Source organism: Zosterops lateralis (genome assembly GCF_965231275.1).
Source record: "Zosterops lateralis genome assembly, chromosome: 8".
Lineage (NCBI taxonomy): Eukaryota > Metazoa > Chordata > Aves > Passeriformes > Zosteropidae > Zosterops > Zosterops lateralis.
In genome coordinates, this window is record NC_139768.1 from 10,647,663 (window position 1) to 10,667,036 (window position 19,374).

Consider the following 19,374-nt stretch of genomic DNA (forward strand, 5'->3'; position numbering starts at 1 on the left):
TTCAGTCACTGTAAGGTCATAATCCCATTGGTTCTCTAGGTCACCACAAAATTGCTGAGAAGGAGCAGTTGGAAAGACTTGAATTTGCTGTGTAAAAATGTTTAAGCTCCACCCTCCCTAAAAAAAAAAAAAAAAAAAAAAAAAAAAAAAAAACAAACACCACCACATTCTGAAGCCTTTCAGATGTTTTATTGGGGAGAACAAAAAAGCAACCAGGCAATCAAGAAGCAATCTTCCCCAAAGCCCCTATCTAATCAAGGTTCATTTATGTTGTCAGTGAGCTTATAGTGCTTGTTTGCCTCTTGATTTAAGTATCTGCCTTGAACATTTCAGTAAAGAGGTCAGGGACACAGAATTCCCCTTGCCATTCAAATGTATTTATTTTAAGGGTGCGGCATTTGAGGAAGGACTACAACTGTTGCCTGAATTTGCCCATAGATTTTTGCACAGAGAGCATGAGCTTTGTGGTGCTGTATTCCTGTAGTAGTTTTGTGAACCTTAAATTTAAAACCAAAATGAAACAAATCCCCTTCCCCTTCCCCCTTGTGAATATGGTACAGAGGGGGAAATACCTGGTTACTCTTGATGCAGGGAGAAGAATGGTGTGCCTTCTAGGTTTGTGTGTTAGCTGAGCTGTTTTAAATTGCTTTGGGAGCTTGATGGCTCCTGGGCTGTGGCTTTGCTTTTCACTTCTGCTTTCCTCAGGAAGTAAGTGAAGCAGCTAATCAGGTGATTCACAGTGGAAAGTTTAAAGAGCAGAGTGGGAGCTGCTGCATACACCAACATGCCTAGTAGGACAGAAGCAGCAACACTCATTTCTCTGGATATGGTTATTGACTGCAAAAGGACCTGCCAGATCTAAGAGACCAGGTATGTCAAGAGATTTTCTGTGAAACTGGACAGAACAGACTGTTGAATGTTGAAGGGACCTGCAATATTGGTTGCAACTGGTGTGCTATGATAGGATTACTTTCAGTTAATGAAGGTTTCAGTCAAAGTTCACACTAAACTGCAGTGCAAAGACAGCTTTCCTTAGGTAGTGGAATACTGTTTTGCATATTTACAATTATTAGCTGTCATAACTGTGTTTATTAAACAGTCATCTTGGCTGCCAATGAAAGGATGGGAGTATAAAGGAGTATCACACTGCATTTTTGGGATGATCTGAGCTGTGTATTTCTTATAGTCCACAGAATCCTGGGATTTAATAGTCAAGAAATATCTTTATGTTTGGATAAAGAATATTTAAAGCAGGTAGTCCTAGAACTTGGGATCTGATATTTTATCTAGTTTATCTCTTATAATCTGAACAGCTGGAGTAAATAAGGAGGCCAATTGTAGTCTTTATTTTGTGTTCATGTGCTTTTGGAGATTAAAGATTTCCATGTACACTCAACTAACATTTTTTAAAGATATGAACTGTAAAAAGTGGATCAATTTTGGCCTGAATTTTGCTATGAGAATTGATTCTCTTTAGGTCTTGATGCTAATTGGGACTTTTTACCTGAATGGGATCATTCTATGAACTGCTGAGGGGAGTAATCACAGATAAATGTAATTAAAATGTCATTTAAAAATCATGTTTGTTCAAATAGTAAACTGTTAGTAACAGTATTCTGCTGGTCCTTCTGCTAGTTTTGGTCAGGCCTTTCTTCCCTTCTGTCTTTTCAGTCTGGAAAGATGTAGCCACGTTGCTGTGTGATTTCACACAAGCTTTATTTAGAACAAAAAGGGAAAAGACAAAATTAAGTTCCATTTTCTCTCAGTAACCTGAGACTACATTCTGAATGATACTGTCAGATTTATTTGATTAATCTTCGCTTTTATATCTTTTAAAATATTTATTATTTAGAATTTACTTTTTGTATCATTATGATACTTATCAAAAACTATTTTATCAAACTTAAATCAAGAATCAAACAAAAAACTTATCAAAACTGAAATAATCTATTAACTTACACTGAGGATCAGAACAAGTGATGTAGTGTACAAGGGACAACATATAAGACCTTTTCAAAATATCTAAGTTATCCTTAATACCAAAGATATTTGAATGCTGAACTACGTGATTTTGTGGTTGGTCTAGAAGAATAATTGTCCTCTAAGATTGATAGAAAATTGAAAGGATTTAAAAGTCCTAATCAAGTTGTGGATGCAAGAAAAGGCTTCTAGGAGAAGTAGTGCAAGTAGAGTCAACAGACTAATACTGGAGGATTGATATTTAGTCTAATATGGCTTTGTAGTATAAATAGTTGGAATAAATAATGAGGAATATCATAATCTTCCTTTTACTTTCTTGTAATTTTGGAGATTAAAGTGTTTCACATACACTTTAAACATCTTACATAACCTGTTACAATTCCATCTTCACTAATGAAGTTGTTTGTGAGTATCTGGTTGTAAGAGTTTCTGTGGAGCTGGGATGAACCCTTTCATCACATGGATTCATAGAGTGAACACTTTGAGAGGCTGTCCCTGCTTGCTTTAACGGTGCCACCAACAAGAGAGGCCCTCTCAGTCAAGTAAAAATAGAAAGGGAAAATTGGTAAACACGTTTGCAGAGCCATCAGTGCAGCTCAGGGAGTTGACTCATCAGACACTGACCTTCTTCTGAGGCCAGTGGAAGCACTTCATTTCACCTCTCCATGCCTAAATCTCACCATTTGTAGAATGCCTCTGTAAAGCCCTTTGGGGTTCTCTGTGCAGAAGACCACAGTGAACATAGGCAGTGGAATGAGTTACTTGATAGCAGTCAAGTGAGTTACTTGACTTAGGCTTAGCAGAGTAGCTTCCAAGGGAAGCTGAGAGATCTCCTTAATGGAGAGAATGGCTTTGCTATTTGGGATGCAAGTTGGGCCTCACTGGAAACATAACTGAACTATGCCCACTAAAGCCACTGAAGAACAGCACCCAGGCTATCTCAACCAGCATCCTTATAGCTTCAGGATGACTCAAGTGGGTCAAAATCCCAGAGTTAAATGTAACATATGCCAAATGTAACTCCCACACAGTCATGAGGAACAGAGCCTTCCTCTTTATGCAGTCACCACACATTCTCATCACATAGGGCTTGTTGTTTTAATACAGATAATTAAGGGAAACAACAGCAACAAAACACAAAGTGTTGTGGAGGGGGGAAGTTCTAGACTGACTTTTCCTTGGGGACTGATCAAAATGACATAGGCCTCCATCTCCTAGCAAAGGACAGAGTATGGGCTGTGGTAAAATGTTAGCCTGTGGTGTAGTGTGAAGGACCAGCATTTGCATCTAAACACAGGTATCTGCTGGGACCATCATCTTGCTGTGGGTGGTGTGGTGCACAGTGGAAAGATAAATGCCCTGCCCTCCATCTCTGTGGCACTGTAGGAGTGTGGAAGTGAAACTGGTTTATCTGGCATGGAGTGGGCAGAATGCAAGCAGTAAGCTACCTGTGTAACTGGTGGATGGTGAAGGAAGACAATTCCAAATGCAGTTTAATGTTGGCTCATAATTCTAAACTAGGCTCATACTGTATTTTAAAATTTATTTTAATGTATGTATGTATTGGTAGTGCAGATCTGACTTAGATTTTTAGTTATGTTTGCTTTTTTGGCATTTTTATTGAAATGTTGGAAAGGCAATCACAGAGGGGCTGTAGAGAAAGAACCTATTTCCCAGAAATTAAGGTAGATTGGTGTTTTTTCTTTGAGGGTAATGATTTGTTAAAGACTCTTTTGAGCTCTTAAAAAACTATATCCTTGGTAAGTAAAGTAAGCTACATTCATCTTGGTAACAACTCCCATTTGCCTACTCACACTGTCATAACTTGTCCTGTAGAAGTCTCAGGAGTAGTCAGACAATGACCTAGACTCTGATAAGCACATGGATGACTTTGATTGAAACTGGAGAAGCCTGATCTCTTGGTGTAAATGTTGTCATGATATAGGCTCAGCATAATAGGGTGAGCTCACAGAAGGCTGTGGCAAAGAAGTAGAGCTGAGTGACCCCCCAGAACACTATGGACTTGGGGTTGAAATAAGGGTACCAGAAAGATTCCTCAATATGTAGTGCAAGATGGACTCCTTTTAATTTTGCTGGACATGAGAGTGCCAGAAGCACCAAGCTCCTTCATTGCGGCATATCCGCTTCAGTTTACATGATCAATAAAACAAACAGTGTTGTTCTGGAAATACCTATTGTACAGAGCTGTGAATTTGCCACAAGGAAGAGCTGAATGTTGCTGCCTCTTTGGGCCAGAACAGCTCTGTGAGGAATCTTTGGTTTTTCCACACAGCTACTATTGCAGATGGGCTTTGGTCCCTCTCTAGGTGGGGAATGTATCAGTGACGTGCTGCTAATTTAGCATCCATACTCAATGAAATGTGTAACCTAGCTCTTGGCTAGTGCTCCTCTGTTGCAGATCTGCTGATAGTAATAATTATAACTTGTTTTACAGTTGGGGTGGCTGAGGTATCAGGGAGAGGATCTGTCACAATGGCAAAGCTGGGGCTGGAATCCAGATTTGCTGTGTGGTTTACTGGTTTGTTCTGCCAAAGCCTAGATGAGTTGTGTAGCACATGCATATGTCTCATGGAAGAGAGCTTGTTCATGCAATTGCTGGGTAGTAATGTTTTTGTCCAGAAGCAGGGTGCTTTGCCATTAAAATTGGAAGAGTCGGTGACTGTGAGCATTTCCATATTTCTCAACTCTAACTCCAAGAGTTTAAACTGTCAGTGTCTAATTTCTTGGAGGAGTTGACTCATAACAGGTGTAAATAACACAGTATATTTATCTGGTCCCATCTCAGCATGGACGAAGCAGCTGAACCCATGTGGCAGCTGGAGGATTCACCTGACAATGCAGGACAGCAAGAGCAGAACCCTGATGATGGAGACACAGCAGAGGTGCTGGAGCAGCCTGCACACAGCAAGGACAAGCTACCCCAGAGCCTCACCCTACTGTGGGAGACTCTGGGCCAACAGTTTGTAGAATATGAACAAGTGGCTCCCTTTCTCATCTCAGAGGATCAACAGAGAAGGCTGCTGGAACTTCTTCCCCTCTTCTTAAAGGTTTGTTCTCTTTATTGCCTTTGGTGCAGATGCCAATTTGAGTTTCTTTTGCTCTATCCATTCTGTGGTCACCTAAACAGCCAGTGTAGTTAATTGAAACAGGATCGCTTTAGGTGGTAAGTTCTTTTACTCCATTGAGAGCCTGGAGAAGCAGTTTCTCATCCTCCTCTCATCTACCTTACCTGGTAGGTTTGCATGAAAAAAGTACTCCTTCACTTTCCTGAGTGGCTAAATTCTATTCTTGAAATCAGGGAGTGAGACAGGCATCTCACAAAGCGAGTACCCTGTGAAGAGGTCACCTCATGTCTGCCTCATCTATTTTATTACTTAGTGGATGCTGAGCACAGTTTCAGTCTGGGAAAATGTGGTTGTGGCTGCCAGTTAGGGGAAATGAAGGTGTACAGCCTTAAGACAGAATTTTGAGGTTAATGACAATGCTGATGTCTAATTTTAGTGCTTGAGAGAGGAGTTGGGTGAGAGATGAGGAAACCATGGAGTGAGAAGAGGAAGGGCATATCATGGGCAAGGGACACAGCTGAGAACTAGAAAATTTTAATTAGCAGGCTGCCCTACAGCTGCCATCAGCCAACAATTTCTGAGATTAACGTATTCAAAGATGAAACTAGAAAAGCCCTGTAATGAAAGGGAACCTTATGGGTTGGTCTTCTTTGCTAGAGTCTTTGGAATATACAGAAAATTTCTTGAGTGGATCATACAGAGACAGAATGGCAGAGTGTATGCTGAGTGAAGCAAAAAACCTGGCTTGTTTTTAAATGTACTGTGGCTATGTACAAGTACACAATTGTTTTTCTCTTGGATTAGTTTGGGTATTTATGGGTATTGAATCTGCATTTTTACACTCTCAGTGTGTCTTTCAGACAGAGAATGAAAACATTTCTTGGTGAAACTCTATTTTAATGATGGCCTATTTCAGGTGTCTGTACTTGTGAGTTCTCAGTGGTCTTGAGTGACAGAACTCAGATCTGTCTGTTCCTTACCTAGCTGAGTTGGATTTCTGAAATAGAAGTCAGTGGGTAGGTGAGAAAAATAAAAGTTAATGCATGGTCACTGTTTACATGGTAGCACAGTGAGGCATAAAAGGGGATACACTGCATTTTGAACTGAGGAAAATCACTGTGCTCAGGGCTGTGACATCTTTGGTGTCCATGACAGTAAAGCAGGAATAACTTATAGACAGTCATAAATATTTCACTTAGGTGGATGGAGAATGAACCTTTGATGTAAGTCCTTGTGCACAGTGAAATCATTGTAGATAAAGGTGTCAATAAACAGCACTGAAACTGGTGCAAACAATTGAGTTGTGGGTAGGATCTGGAAGTGCCCATGGTGAAGAGTTTGTGGTGTTTGAGTACAAGCTTACCTTGGTCCAAGGCAGTGCAGACAAAATGAGTGGAAGGGTCTGAAAAGACAGTGAGTGTATAGCCTGGAGCCTCAGAATGGCCTTCACATTAAATCTAATTGGTCCTACAGATATTTTATGTTTATTGAACAAAGCTTTCACTTTTCACCACTTCCTCTGAACTTCTGGATTTGTTTGCATAGAAGAGTGTCCCTCCCAAACCAAAGGCTATATTTGAACAGAACTGTTGCTCTCTGTATGAGCCTGTCACTGGAAACAAATCTCTTTGCAAATGGCACTACATGTGTTGTGGTGATCTTTGCTGTCTTGGGAGCTCACCATTGCCTTATCAGGTCACCAAATTACTGGCTCTGCAAAGGAGTAGCATTCCTTTCTCAGCCTCCAAAGAATGCACGTCAAAGTCAGTTTGGGGCTGACAGTTTTCTGCAGAGGAGCATGTCCTTTTTCCATGGATCTGCTTTTAAAATGGCATGCTGAAAATTTCACTTTTTTTTTTTTTTTTTTTTTTTTTTTTTTTTTTTTTTTTTTTTCTGAGACAGTTCTACATGAAGTTACAACCTTTTTGTTTGGAGTGAGAGCAACATAGTTTTTGTTGTTGTTTTTCTTTTTTCTCCTAGAGATGTTTTCAGATTCCTTGTCTTCTTGCCTGATGTGGTTTAACTTCAGCCAGCAACCAAGTAACAACACACAGGGAGTCACCCCCTCATCAGTGAAATTGTGGAGCAAATTGGAAATGTAAAAGAGAACACTATCACTCCAAACATCCCCTACTTCTTTCCTCCTTGTTCCCCCACTTTTTGTACTGAGCACGATGCCCTCTGGTCTGGAATATCCCTTGGGTCCCTTGGGGTGACCTGTCCTGGCTGTGTCTCCCCCCAGCCTCCCGTGCACCCCCAGCCTCCTCACCAGCCTGGCAGCACCAAAATGCCTTGGCTCTGTGTGAGCCCTGCTCAGCAATGACAACAACATCTCTGCATTATCAGCCCTGTGCTCAGCACAAATCCAAACACAGCCCCATTCCAACCAATGTGAAGCAAATTCTTCCTGTCTGTCAGGGTCTGCAAATATATGTGGGGACCCTGATGGTTCGTTTTAGGGATCTCAGAGCGCAAAAGACACAGCAGGGGACAACTCAGTTTACTCAATCAAAAATGCACCTTTATTTAGTGCCAACAAATGCAATAGAGGGGAGAGAAAATAAAGAATAGTAAGAAAGATAGAGAAAGAGGGGAAGGGGATTATAGCTACCAACGTGGAGGGATGAGTCCTCGAGGCATAGAGATGCCCATAGACGACTATAGACACGATCTTCTCCAGTGGGGTGATCACAAAAGTGAGCAGGGGTCTCCAGAGTTTTTAAAGGTTGGTTAAGGTGGGGACCAAAGTGAGGGGTACAGAGCCATAGTGGGAACCACCTGTGTTGAGGTTGGATGCTCAGGAACAAGCTGCAAGCCATACCTCTGGTATGGACAGACCAGTTTGGACAAGCAGCCTTGGCTCAGTCCACTGTGACCAGTTCCATTGTTCTTGCACTCCGTTCTCATGGAGATCTATACCAGTCCTTCGAGACTTGGCAAACGTTCCACCTCAGCCAGGCCAGGGGCTCCTTTCAGAGTCTGGGGTCCCAGTTCCCAGCCATGGGAGACAGTCGTGAGGCATATCATGTCCTTGGACAGACTCTGATACTCTCCACTTTCCTTAGATACTTTGCACTGCCTTGTAGGCATTTAGATCCAGAAGCGTGACTAGAGAATTTTGGCTTTGAATCATTCATTTAAGAGCACATTGTGGAAGATCTTGCCCTTTAGTTTTTAGTCATTATATCTTTCCCACATGACTTTTACTCCCTTAATATACCAGCCTTCTGCTGGCTTGGGGAAATGCATCTCAGTTTGAGTTGTACATGTCATGAAGTTCTTACAGAAACTACCTCGTTTCCCCCTGTTTAACAATGGACTCTGTGCGAGTCCTCTCACTCCTTGGAAGATTTTTCTCTTGCTTTTACTTTCCTGTTTCAATCATGGAGATGCCAATGCATCTCTGCCTTTTTGCTTTAGAGTGCTTTAGCTCTTACTCATTTGGCTGGAGGGAGGGGTCACCAAGCAGGAGACACCTGGGGTATGGGGGCTTGTTACTTGCTGATACTCCTTGACGTAGAAAGAAAAGATGTGGGAGGGAAATGTCAGCCATCTGCTCATGATTCAGGCCTGGGCTGGGAGTCATTTTAATGTGCCTTCTGTATCTTCCCTCTTGGTGTCTCAGGAAGTATCAGAACGTTCTATTACATGCCTGGCTTTTGAGCTAGCATCTCTCCATGAACCATGGAATAGGAAGGGCAGATGGTAACAGCAGACACAGGGAACTTGTGGCAGAATCTTAAATATGTAGAAACAGGTTTAAGAAGAAGAAAGAAAATCAGATTACTTTGATACCATATTATTTGAGTTTCCCCTAAAAGCAGATGTCCTACAATGGAGTCAGGTCGATACAGATCTCCTATAGGCTCAGATATGAATATGAAAATAATTAAGTCTGTTCCTAAAGGACAGTGTATTCTAAAGGTTGGTGACAACCCTCAGGAAGAGCACTGACAAAATCAAATCAGAACATAAGTGGCCTGCTTTGTAGGGAAATGGACTAGTAGCATTGCTCTGAACATTTGATTACTGCTCTCTGCTGTGTGTGGTCTGAGCTTCTAAAACTTATCCTGCTCATTCTGTTAGCAGAAAAGTGAGTATAACAAGGCCTTTCTGAATTGTTAAAAGGATGTTCCTCTTTGAGGAAGAGGGGCAGAAATCTCTCACTGCTTCCTTCCAAAAAAAAGCATAGCTTAATGACAAACATGTATTTTTAAGTGACTGTAAGTTTCTTGTCATTGTGTTTACCCAGCTTGCCTATGTTTTTTACAGATCTTCCCTCCCTTCTGCATCAGAGGTGGAGGAATTAGTGGATCTTACTTCTGCAACTGAGTGTCTCTGAAAGTAACTTACGGTCAAAATCTGAAAAAAATAGTTTGCTTTTAATATTATTGTCTGATTGATGAAAATGAGTAATAGGCACACCATGCAATTGCATTTCACTCTTGTAGCACAGAAAGAAGATTTGGGTGCCTTTTGTTTATTGACTGCAGTAAAATTAAGTAAAAAGTAGGTGCTTGCCTGGTTACTGAGAGATGACTTACACTGTCCACAAGCTGCCATTTGTGATGAAGGAAAAGAAATTGAAAGCAATGGTAGGGAAGGAAATAATATTTGTAGAGGATCTTCATTTACGATGAGTTGCACTGATTTCTTGGCAGAATGTATTATGAGACATCAGATTCAATATTTTTTACGAAGACATATGTCATATTTCTTCCTTTAATCATTGGAGCTTACAGCATTATTTTTCAGAGCTTCTAAAAGGAGGAGACTTCTTTTTAAGAAAATTTTTCATGGTTGCTGAGCACAGAGGTATCTCAGACTGGTCTGTAGAGGTGAATGCTGAACTGTTGCTAATACATAAATGTGTGTATAATCTGATGTTTTATATGAAAGAATTGGCACCTGATTCTCAGAGGCTGGTTGGATGTAACTGTATTAGTCTGCTGGAATATTTTCTTTATTGATCTTTAATTTTTTTTCCCAAAGGCAGACGTAAGAAAATTTAAGAGGGGTTTGTTTATCAGACTCAGGGAATCAACAAGTCTTACTGTTATTAGTCTAATAAGTTTTGTACTTAATTGCTTGTCCATTCTTGAACGAGTAAGTTATAAACTTATTTGTAAATTATTTATAAGCCGGTCTATAAATTTCTGTTTCTTCAGGGTGTTAATCATATTTTGAAAGGGGATAGCATAATTTTTGATATGAGTAATTAGTGACACAGGGTATGACCAACATTTACTTTGTTTGGATTGTACTCACTGTAGAAAATACTGTAAAAGCTCTCCAGTAGGTGCATTACATGATTCAAATGGTAGTTTCAGTTTGACTTCTGTGTCTGTAATGTCATACTCCTGCCTGACTGGGAAATACTGTTTAATGTACTACACTGCCTAGGGAGGGAATTTTATAGAGGAATGTTAGCCTTAAGCTCCTTTATTTGTATTTATTAGTTTTTGTTAATTTACCAAAGACATGATGTGTCAGAGACTTAACAGTTACACTTGGATTTCAGGCCTGGGAGCAATCTGCTGGAGTAATCATGTTACCCAACATTCAGCTGTTAGCCAGCGAGGTTTCCAAGCTTCTGACTAAAGAAATTAAGAGGAACCTCAATGGCAAACCTGCAGGTAACGATCCTGTACCATATCCATTGGATCCAGTTATTCTTCAAATGTGTGTGTTTCGGCTGTACTGTGTGCTGGAAATAAAGGGGGAACAGGAAAATGCTCTGTGTAGCAAGCCAGACATTTTAGTGGGTGTGAGGTAGCACTGATTTGAGGTGATTGCACTGAAGATTTGGCCTTGTATGCCATGCTGATCTCTAGTTTGGAATTTTTGTAGCTGGAAGCGTGTAATGTATAATGCATGTAAGAGTTAAAGAGTAGGTTATACACTATTCTGAGGAGCTTTCTTAAATGAGAAAAACATTTCTAACAACATATGGCTTAACTGGTGGCTGTTGTACGTTCTTCATGCTGTCAGCTGCCAGCTCCATGAAGTGAGCTGGTATTCTTGGTGAAATTTGTCAGTTTGAAACATGTAGTTTACATGAACTGAGCTTGATGCTGAATCAAAATCATTTTATGTTTTTCTGTTTACTTTAGTGGCCTCCTGCTACTGTAATTTTGTTAAATTTGTCAGATCTGTTAAGAAAGCATAAATGCAGCATTTTCATCTTTCACTAAGGAATGAAAGTTTAATGTTTCTGTGATAACAGAGGAAGCGCGTCTGGCTTTGGAGCAATTGCTGCAACAGAAAGGGGAAGCAGGAGATGGTTATTTGCTCCTGAAATCGGTGTATCTGCTCTCTCAGACTGACTCGGTAAGAGAAAGTACCACAAAGCATGTTCTCCTTTTAATTTCAGAGAAACTTTGTAGGCACCACAACACCCAAGTCTCAGTATTTGCATTATCCCTAATATTCTGAGCTTTGGCATGCCCATGGTACACACTTAAAGGACACACCTCTGGGTTTGTAGGCCAGGCTTTTCTAAAAGAGAGAAGTAAGCATTTTGTGCTTTTTGATACCTTTTTAGTTTTGATTATCAGATTGGTTTTCCTAGTATTTGTCTGCTTTTCCCCTCCATTGTGTGTTTTTTTGTGTATTCTTTATCAGTCTAGCTTACATTTCAAAAAGAAGAATAGTAAGAATCTGTCTGGTGATAGAGTGGTTGACTTTTCATTCCTGATAGCCTCTCACTTTGAAGTGTTTCACAAACTCTACTTGTACAGCCATCCCAAATGCAGGCTGGCATCAGGAGTACAGCCTGCTATGGGCATCTGTGGTGTGTTTATCCACGACATTAGTTAAACAGTTTGTCTTAGTCTTTCTTGTTCAAAGAAACATAAAAATAAAATCTTGCTGTCAGATTATAGTGGATATGTTCTTTGGGAGCTCTGTAAAATTATGTATCTAGCTAGTCACAACATGAGGTTTATAATGAAACTTGTGTTTTTCACAGATTTAAGACTATGCCATTTTTTGTAGCACACACACTCACAGAACTTCATATCACAAACCTCATTCTTCTGTTAGTTTGGTGCTGATTTTTGTTATGATTACTGTGTGCCAAGCACACACACTGGGACTTCTCTGGAAGTTCTACACAGCCGTAGTGAAGATGGGAAGAAATAAGTGCTGAGAAACACTGTGAAGAAACTGTCACTTGCATTTATAAAACTTGTAATTAGGAGTGTGGGCAGTCATTCAATATGTTAAAAAAAGTGAAGACATTATGGGTAAACTGCTGCTGTGCTGAATCAAAGAGGGAATGGAGAATTCACACTTTCAGCATACCAGGCCTCTCTGGCTGCAGAATATCCTGGAAAGTAAAGGGAAAGGGGACACTGCCTGTCCCTGACCTTAGTGTTGGTTCAGCTGCTGGTTAGTTTGCAGGCTTTGTGATTCACTGACTGCAGGTCTCCATATGCAGGACACACAGTTTTCTACCAAAGCTGTAGTTCAGCTGGAGCAAGAAGTCCTGGAAATAGCTACAGCAACACATAGTGTAATTCTGCCAAGTGGATTTTACAGCTATGGGATGTGACTGCCAGTCTTGTGTGCCTTAGAGCACTCATGAGAGTAAAATGGTCAAGTAGGGCTTTCATCTGCCATGGCTATTCTCAGTGTGTAGAAACACTAGTAAACTTTGGTCAGCTTCTGCAGGGACTGATCTTATTTTTCCTACTTAGAGGACTATGTGGAACATTATTGGATCTGGACTTCCAGCTGCTCTGCTGCAGTGCCTGTACCTTTTCTTTACTGTCCCCCCAAAGAAAACCAGTGATGACATGAAGACAAGTGAGGATGATGCCCAAACTCAGGAAATGCTTGTTAAGGTGAGATGTGCATTTTGGAGTTCATTTGCCCTGGGTACTCAGATGTTCACTTAGGCTCTTAGCTGTTCATTTGATTCATACTGCCAAAAAACCCAGTAATCTTGGACTGCAAAACATTGAATAAGCACCAGGAGCCATATAAAACATATAAACTATCTCTTATTTTTTTACTAAACAAAACAACATGACATTATGTGGGAAAAATCCATGAAGAATATCCTAGTGGTAGTTTTACTTGTTCATTTCACTGCATCCCTTCTCCTGGAATTAGTATTAAACATATAATCTCCTTCCCCAAGGGATTTTTCTTCATCTCCTGCTTATCTCTAGAGGTGTTTATTGTTTGTTTGCTTTTCAGATAATGCTTAACATGTACAAAGAAGAACAAGGTGTAGAGGAACTTCTGACAGCTGATAAACTTCAGTCATTGATTATAGCAACTTCTTCTCTGTGGGGCCAGTGCAGCCACTCATGGAAAGTACCTACAGGCCGTGTGCTGAGAACAATTTCAAAGGCTCAGACCAAAACCAGCATTGTGTACTTACAAGGTTTGGTTTAGTAAATTGGCTTCTCCTTTCCTCATAGCTCTCTTGAGAATGAATTACCAAAAAGAGTCTCCCCAGGATAGGTTACATCATCTGTAATCTACCTTACATCATCCAGCACTCAATTGCAAAGCATGGGCTCTTGACTTAGTAGAGAGGAGCTTTATTTAGCACTGATAGCCATCTGGAAACTGCAGGGTTTTTAACTTTAAAAAAACCCCAAATTACAGACAAGTGCCAATCCCACTTAATCGCACTGATGCAGGCAAGAGGAAGAGGTATTATGTTTTTTCTTAAGTTGTGTTACTCAGTCTGTGGGCCTGAGACTCATGAACACTAAATACAAAGCTGGGGGCACTGTCAGAGTAATGGTATCTTGTGGTACAACATCATGGTTGGTTAAGTCCTCATTTCTTTCTAAGCTTTATTAGTTCAAGAAGTTTTCTTCTTATTAAGAAGTGCACAAGACTCAATTTCTTAGAAGTGAAAAAATAGTTTTGTAATGAACAAAATACAATCAGTAAGTATTCCATAGTTTGGCTTCCTCAGTGAGATGAAAAGAACTATTTGGACATTTTGTAGCTGCCCTGGAAGGACTGGCCATGAGATTAGACAAGAACAATAGGTTTCATTCCTCAGAGCAAAACGTGTGTACCCCATTACATATGCTTCATTGAGCAAAGAATTAATCTGTGAACTCTGCACAGAATGTGTGATTGACTTAGTATGAAGCAATTAAATCTGTTCATCTTTGCTTGCCTTGTACTCAGACAGCTGGATTCAGTATATGTGAATTTTGGTGGGGGTTGGAAGTTTATATTCCTGAGATTAAATCAGTTTCTGGTAGTAAAGCAAAGAAATGCATGTATATTTTAAAACCTGCAATGCTCTTCATGTAGCTTCTGAAATGAGTATGATATTCATATATCCTCTTTTCCTTGTAGAAAAACAGTTATCTAACTCCTCTTTTACTGAGAAATAACTTCAAATTTGTTTAATTTTTGTTAGTAATTTTAAACTTGTTTGACTATCAGTTCTTAAATACCTGCTGTATTTTTTTTTTCCACAGCTGTTGACTGCATTAAAATAGCTGTTCAGAATCTCTTTACACTGGCTGATACATTACCAGCTTGTGATGTGTGTGAAGCTGCTAGTATTGTGTTGTGCTTTGTGAAAGATTCTTATCCTGTATCATCAGCTTTATTAACAGAGTTTGAAAATAGTGATGGCTACCAACTCCTGCTAAAAATTTTACTCAGGTAAGAGAGATTTTTAGTGGGCTTCTAGAGGATGGTAAAAGTTAATTTTCAGAATGCATAGTAGTCTCTGAAAATATGAGTCATATATATAACTGTGTGTGGATGCAAAGCATTGCTATATTAGGAAGGGAAGCAGTACTACTAAACCATAACAGAAGGAGACCAGTCTAGAGGAAGTCAGTCTGCAGGTGGGATAGGGGCTTTTTGAACACAAGAAAAAGGTTCTTCATCAATTAGTATTAAAAGGATGTAAGCCAGAGACATTTGTCTCAGTTAAGGTGAGCTGTTAATCCGAGAATGCAGCCAGCCAGGGAGGGAAACACTATCTTCTTGCTGTGCAAAAACAAGCAAACAAAACCCACCCAAACTTAAATCTGAAATGTTTACTTTCTTTAGAACCCTGAGTATAAACATATCAGGAAAAATCCCCACTAGTTATCCTAATCCAAAATACAAAGCAGAATCTGTTACTCTCCTTGTCAGCTTGTGTTGTCACACCAAACTGAGTATCTTTAACATCATTTGAAGAGAGCATTTCCAGATGTTTTTGTTTCCATCCTGGATTTGCCTATTCTTGTACTATTTCTCCAACATTTTTGAAAACTTTGTCCCTGAAAAACGACTGGAGTGGGGGAGGGTATTTTGTAATTTGGATCTAGAGGATTGTAAACTGAATCATGAAATCAAAGATATCTGTGAGTGAATATGCCTGTTCATAATTTTTGAATGGCACAAAATTATTAATTTATGATTGGAAAAAAAATTGTGTTTTTCTGGCATTTTCTTTAGTTACCAGAGACTGTCTGGATTTCCCTTGTAAATAAACTGTGTTGAGATGAATATTTATGATTAATTCTAGCCATGTTAGGGCAGGAAATGTGGAATCTTTTTCAGTGAGGGCTATGAATGTCCCCATCCTTTTCAAGTGATGTAACTGGACTGGAGAGACAGAAATAACAGATGCTCAGGGCTTCAGATTAGTCTTCATTGCAAGCATAGGCTGGCATAAAGGGGGAGATGGAAATTTCTTTCCAGGATGCTTTGTGTGAGCAGGTACCCTCTTCTCTGACGTTTAGAACTTTTTCTTCAGGTAAATAAATTTAACAAAAAAAAAAAAAAAAAAAAAGCACTTGCTAATAGCATTCCTTGAAGGAGAGCACTTACCCTCTATTTTTCTTTTTCACATTTAGGTGAAACCAGAACATTATGTTGTTTTCTTCTGAGATTTTTCTAATCTAACACTGTCAGTCTATTTCCCTGCCACTAACCCATGCCCAGATGATGCAGTTTTCCTTAAGAATTGACCTACCTGAGAATTACAGAATAAGATGACATGATAAGCAGCTCTCTGTCCTTTGACAGACTGTCACTTCAGTCTATGACCCATGGCAAATCTGGGGTTATATTTCAAACTATTTCCTTACTTAGGAGAGACCTGCCATCTTCATGTCAAGATTCACAAAGCTCAGGCAATATAATATTTTTCCCCTCTTCAGGGCTGAGATTTTTCTGTTATTTATCTCAGTTAGCAAGTCCTGTATCTTGCCAACCATATGCCCACATTTTTATATGAAGTGTGTTTTAATTATTTGATTTCTTGCAGAGCTTAAATTTTTATTCCCCAAATAAGACTTTTCTTTGAGTTAGGGTTTGTTGTTGTTGTTGTTGTTGTTGTTGTTGTTGTTGTTGTTGTTGTTTTAAGGACAAATAACTGGACTAAGTTAAAGCATTTTTTGTTCATAAGACTCTTTTGGTATCACTTCAGTTTCCTTCAGTCTGTAGGTTTTGTTCTGATCCAGTGTGCCACTATGGTGTGGATTATTCTGTGCAACTCCTCTGTGCTCCATACCTGATGATGTACCCAAATGTTTGTATAATTAAGGCATGAACATATGACTGTCCTGAGTTTTGTTCCCAGATGTGAGGGTTTGCAGCAAAATGAAGGAGACCCCTATCTGGATGAGATCTTGGACATGCTGACTTGCCTTACAACCTGTGGAAAAACTGAACTGAAAGTTTCTGGCAATATTGTACACCCACAATTGCCACACTTTGACTTTGAACGGACACAGCCTTCTGGTACAGTATATACATGCACATGTGGGTGGGTGGGCGGGTCACAGGAAAATGAAACTATTCGTTTTGTGTCTTAATATGGAGGAAAGGAGTATGATGTGGCATCTTCAGATCTATGTGTGAGTGCTGCAGGAGCCTGAATGCCACCTACACCAAAGTGAAATGACCATGTCAGCTCTAGGGTCTGATCCAAGCTCAAGAATATGCCTCCCAATTACATCCCTTATGTCTGTTGCTCTTATTTCCACTTTCAGATGATTTAGCATTATAGTCAGGGTGCTTGCAGACTTAAATAACACTCATGTAAAAATTATCTCACCTGGGTTTTTTTCCCCACAGGAATGACAGTGAAAAACCTCCAGCCTTTTAAGGTGTTGCAGTCCATTTTCCAGAGAAGCGATGATCAGTACCTGTGTGGAAGAATCTTGGCAGCAATTGGTACCATATGGGCTTGGGACAGAGTGAACTTCTTTCTTCTGGAATGGACACTGCAACCTATCAACCGATTCACTGACATAATTCATTTCAAGCCACACCCAGTCCAAGTCCAGTTCTTCAGACTGGTGGAGTCCATAGTCCTAGACCTGTCCTATGTCCCCCATGAGATTTTGAAGAAGATTCAGTATTTGATAAAGGAAAACCTAATGCCATTCTGCACCTTAACAGCTCTCCAATGCCTTCTCAGCATGACCCAGAAGGACCTGTTATTTAGTGATATCTTCCGTGACTCTGGGCTCTTAGGCCTACTGCTGGCACTTTTGAGGAAGGAAGCCAAGATCCTGAGGAAATCAGGTACAACTTAGTGCTGCTCACAATGACCATTGAAGTAGGCAGATCAACAGGAATAAATCATCTCTTTCTACAGTAATTTTTTTTTTTTTTTTTTTTTTTTTTTTTTTTTTTTTTTTTTTTTGTACTGAGTAGCTAGATTTTGTCTTTAAGCCAACTGGTCTAAATTTGGCACATAAGATGTGTCTTCCCTGAAATCTTTGCTGTTTATTGCTCTCTTCACTAGCCTAAACAGCTCTTGTGTTTTCTTTCCTAGTATATGTTGAATTATTCTAGGTAGCACCCTTCAGCCCACACTTTTAAACAGCTCTTAATTTGGGGTTCTCTAGAATGCAAGCTTGAGATTGGAACAAGAAAAAATTCTTCCTTCCATTTCTTGTAAATTGTAAAATAATTTTTAATATACTGACAGCTGGAACTCATCTGCCTGGTCTAAAAGAAGGCATTGAGAAGGAATTAAATGTTGTGATGCTGAAGATGGTGGCTGCCCTTACAGCAAGGTCTGTGAGGAACACAGGTAAGGAATTACATATGACTGCATTACCTTCATGATATTTGGTGGCAAGTGGCCACTGTCTTAAGGAGCACCAATAATTTTTCTGTCTTTTGTGCTTCAGTCAAAAAAATGTAACTGTGTTATACTATGAAAAAAATGTGACAAAGGTATTCTCATTCTGCATAATGAACTTTGTCTCAACTGTCAGCTTGTTTCCTTCATCTATGTGCTTACTCCTGTAGTGTTTATATAGGATGCACAAACTTAGCTTGTGGGAAAAAGCATGTGTACTTGACTCTTGTGTATTGTTTGTTCTTCCAGATTTTCTTCCATCATATCTCTTATTTGAAATCTTGATTGGATCAGGTGCATACTGAGTAATTGTATGTTCTAACATACAATTGTAATACTCCTATATTTGTGTTATACCTAAAAAGTCTTTTTGTAGGGAATCCTGTGGAACACAGTAGTACAGGAGTGAACCCTACTGAATACTGGAATCCACTCAATTCACTCTGGAATCCTAAAATCATCATGTTTGCAGCGTCTTGTGCAGTGTAAATATATTTTCAGAAACTATCAAAAAGTTCCCTTCCTAAATGAAAGAGATGCTTAAGCTGAAACTAAGGTGTCTTTTCCTTTTCATTATTGTATTGGGAAGCTGTTTTCTCTGATGACTGGAAATCATGGTCATCCAGTCATTTTATCCCTAGCTGTTGTCGTGCCATTCAGTTTGTGTCATCTTTAGCTTAACCAGCTGCTCTTCTTACCTGTCCTGCTGTATTTGTGGAAATGTGGCACACTGAAAATCTGCCTGTAAAAACTACAAGCAAAAGATAGTTTAACTAACAAATGATAATGTATTTGTCCCTAGTTGTTCTGAAGGACTATGGAATGGTGCCATATATCAAGATATTTTTGGATGATGAGTGCTACAGGAGTGCTACTCTCAGCATCTTGGAGCAGTTATCAGCCATCAATTATGAGGAATATATGAGCATTATTATTGGGGCCCTCTGTTCTTCCACTCAGTGGGAACTGCACCTGAAAGTAGATCTTCTGAAGGTAATTAATGTGGCTCTCATTTGGGCATTGTTTTCTTGGGAACATTTATTTTCAAGATGGTAAGAGCAGCAGAAGGCGCATAGGCCAGCTCTAGATTATGGTAACTTGAGCACTTTGATTTTTAGCAATGCGTGTGTGGTCAATACTTCCACTCAGTATCAGATTATGAAGTATTTTGAAGATTTAGATAGTAACGCAAGAATGACAAATGGAAATACTAAAGGCACAATT

At 39.6% G+C, this 19,374-nt stretch overlaps 1 protein-coding gene across 2 annotated transcripts in view; it reads left to right on the forward strand.

Moving 5' to 3' along the window:
- Nucleotides 1–788: 788 nt before the first annotated feature.
- The window catches only part of WDFY4 (WDFY family member 4), a 117,307-nt gene continuing 98,721 nt past the window's right edge, over nucleotides 789–19,374 (forward strand). For both annotated transcript variants that reach the window (XM_083866338.1, XM_083866339.1), the window contains exons 1-11: nucleotides 789–870; nucleotides 4,787–5,048; nucleotides 10,588–10,702; nucleotides 11,293–11,396; nucleotides 12,767–12,913; nucleotides 13,272–13,461; nucleotides 14,528–14,717; nucleotides 16,636–16,796; nucleotides 17,133–17,585; nucleotides 17,995–18,099; nucleotides 18,953–19,143. In XM_083866338.1, coding sequence (XP_083722464.1) covers nucleotides 4,788–5,048; nucleotides 10,588–10,702; nucleotides 11,293–11,396; nucleotides 12,767–12,913; nucleotides 13,272–13,461; nucleotides 14,528–14,717; nucleotides 16,636–16,796; nucleotides 17,133–17,585; nucleotides 17,995–18,099; nucleotides 18,953–19,143 — 1,917 coding nt within the window. In that variant the 5' untranslated portion in view covers nucleotides 789–870; nucleotide 4,787. The remainder of the gene's footprint in view (nucleotides 871–4,786; nucleotides 5,049–10,587; nucleotides 10,703–11,292; nucleotides 11,397–12,766; nucleotides 12,914–13,271; nucleotides 13,462–14,527; nucleotides 14,718–16,635; nucleotides 16,797–17,132; nucleotides 17,586–17,994; nucleotides 18,100–18,952; nucleotides 19,144–19,374) is intronic.